This window comes from Salarias fasciatus, chromosome 10, assembly GCF_902148845.1.
Source record: "Salarias fasciatus chromosome 10, fSalaFa1.1, whole genome shotgun sequence".
Classification (NCBI taxonomy): Eukaryota; Metazoa; Chordata; class Actinopteri; order Blenniiformes; family Blenniidae; genus Salarias; species Salarias fasciatus.
Window position 1 is genome coordinate 22,636,757 of NC_043754.1, and position 2,649 is coordinate 22,639,405.

At 42.1% G+C, this 2,649-nt stretch overlaps 1 protein-coding gene across 1 annotated transcript; it reads left to right on the forward strand.

Annotated features, from left to right (window-relative positions):
• Positions 1-208: 208 nt before the first annotated feature.
• Positions 209-1,180, forward strand: LOC115395788 (odorant receptor 131-2-like). The gene has a single exon (XM_030101432.1). It carries the CDS (start codon positions 209-211, stop codon positions 1,178-1,180), a length of 972 nt encoding a protein of 323 aa, XP_029957292.1.
• Positions 1,181-2,649: the final 1,469 nt, after the last annotated feature.

The window sequence follows — 2,649 nt, forward strand, 5'->3', positions numbered from 1 at the left end:
GTTTGATGTTTTCAGGGTTCTGATTTTTTTAAATGTTTGTTTTCAGGTTTCTGATGTTTGCGAATGTTTTTTTTTTTTTGTGGTCATTTCTGATGTGTTCACACACTTAGAACTTGACCTGTGTGTGTGTTCTTGCTCTGATCGGATGAGGCCGTATCACATGAGCTCCTCTTGGTTTCGTTCTTGCTTCATTCAGAGCTGCTGAGAGATGTCTAACGTGTCGGTGCTCTCAGCTGACCAGAGCTTGTTGGAGAGAGTGATGTTCTGCTCCGTCACCACAGTGCCCTGCTGTGTCTTTCTCTTGGTGAACTGCACCATGTTGATCTCTCTGAGGAGTAAAGCTGTGTTCAGGGACACGTGTCGTTATGTGCTACTCTATAACCTGTTGTTGGCCGACACGGTGCAGCTGGTTGTGAGTCAGGTACTCTACATACTGTTAGTCTTAAGTCTCAGGATCACTTATCCCTTGTGTGGGTTCCTCATCACACTCAACCGCATCATTCTGAGAATCTCTCCTCTCACGTTGGTGGTCATGTCTTTTGACAGGTACGTGGCGGTGTGCTACCCTCTGCGGCATGCCACCATCGTGACCATGGGTAAAACCAGAGGAGCCATCTGTGTGATCTGGGTGATCTGCTCTGTGAATGTGTTCATGTATATCAGTTTGCTGAGGGAGAATCCTTTTGAGGGCCTGAACTCTCTGCAGATTAAGCGCTGTTCTGTAGAAAACATGTTGTGGGGACCTGTTGCTGCAATGTTCGACAAGGTTTATGAGTTCACTCTGTTCATCTCTGCTGGAGTCTCCATCTCTTTCTCCTACATTGGTGTTTTGGTTGCAGCCAGATCAGCTTCCACAGACAAAGTGTCAGCCCGTAAAGCTCATAAAACTCTGCTGCTGCACCTGGTCCAGCTGGGCCTGAGCCTGTCCTCCACCATGTTCAAGCCTCTGTTCGGTGTCATGTCCCAGCTCATTGACAGGATCACCCGGGTGCGTATCAGTATCCTCTTCTATGTGTGTGTGGTCATGTTGCCCAGGTGTCTCAGTTCCCTCATCTACGGCCTCGGAGATCAGACCATCAGACCCGTCCTCCTCCACCTCCTCCTCTGTCAGTTTGCCACCTCGGTCTCCACCCGGGTGGCACCTTACGGCAGACGTCCAGCTCCATGCAGACATAAGTAGATAACATGATTTCACGCAGTTACACGCAGATGCGTGCAGCTCAGTTCAGCTCCATGAAGATGCCTGACTCTGTGATACTACAGGCTTGATTTAAGTTTTCATGCAAGTACAAAAAACAGGAAAAATGTATACATTTATTTAACATAATCAATCATAAATCTATTACTTCTACCCTCTATATCTTTTAAAGTAGTGAAGTACAACATATATTGTCCAAATTGTACTTATGAGTCAGATTACAGGCTTGAATGAATTACTCATGAATATCCACGAACTTAAAATCATGCAGAGAAACTCAGAGTCAATAGTCTTTGAAATATTTATTCATACTAAACTAATTTTCATATTCTGTTCTATTGAGATTTTAACTGATTATTCTGCCTGTTCATTTTGTTTGGGGCAATGTTACAACAAGGTTCATTCTGGGATGAATAAAGTATTTCTGTTCTAAAGTGAAGTGGCAATCTGTGATCACTTTCTCGAGAAAGTATTGATATTTGCCTTCAAATATGGGGAGGAAGAAAGTATGAATATAGAGATAGTAAGATATCACTAGAAAAGTCCATAATATATTTCGTGTGTGTCTGCCGCTCACTGAGTATCCCCTCAAGACTTCCTATGTGTGTGTGTGTGTGAGAGAGAGAGAGAGAGAGAGAGAAAACAGAGGAAAATAAATATATATGTGCAATAACAGTCATAGTCACAAAGTATCAACAATTTCTCAGTCATTGACAACTATTAAAGGTGCAATAAGTAATAAATGCAGTATAAAATAATTAATTTTTCTGGAGGCCAGCAGAGGAGCATCAAGTTTTCGTACAGAAAGAAGGAACCGTATTGGTGTAAAGTGTGTCACTGGAATCTCTGTAGTAAGAAAGTAGTACCTGGCTGTTCTGAGTTTGGCAGCCCAGTAATACAGCTTCATGTTGGGCAACTTAAGGCCGCCACGTTCATAAGGCAGGTAGAGAAGAGAAATACATATTCTGGGGTGCTTGTTGTTCTGTATGAAGCCGGTGAAGCTTTTCCTAAGCACAGAGAAAAAAGGAGGCTAGGAGAGGAAGCGAGATTGCCTGGAAGAGATATAAAAACTTATGGAGGACAGACATCTTAATAATATTTATACGCCCTCTCATAGAGATGGGCATCAAGCTCCATTTCTCTAGAAATTCTTCTATGACTTAACCAGTGGGTCATATTTGATTGATATTATGTCTTCAATAACAGGTGATACTCTAATAGTAGGTAAGTCCCTCTGGGGTATTAGTAAGTTCAGTGTGGATCTGTGGTCGGTCTCTCTCTTCCCTGCTCTGAATTAGCAAGGCTCTTTATTTATTGTTAATTTTGAAACCACAGAATTCTTTAAATGTCTTCAGTAAATGACTGAGGGCTTTTAGTGAGGATCTTCGCTGTGTTAAAAACAAAATAATATCATCTGCAAAAAGAGACAAACAATGTTCTGTTTTTGTAAT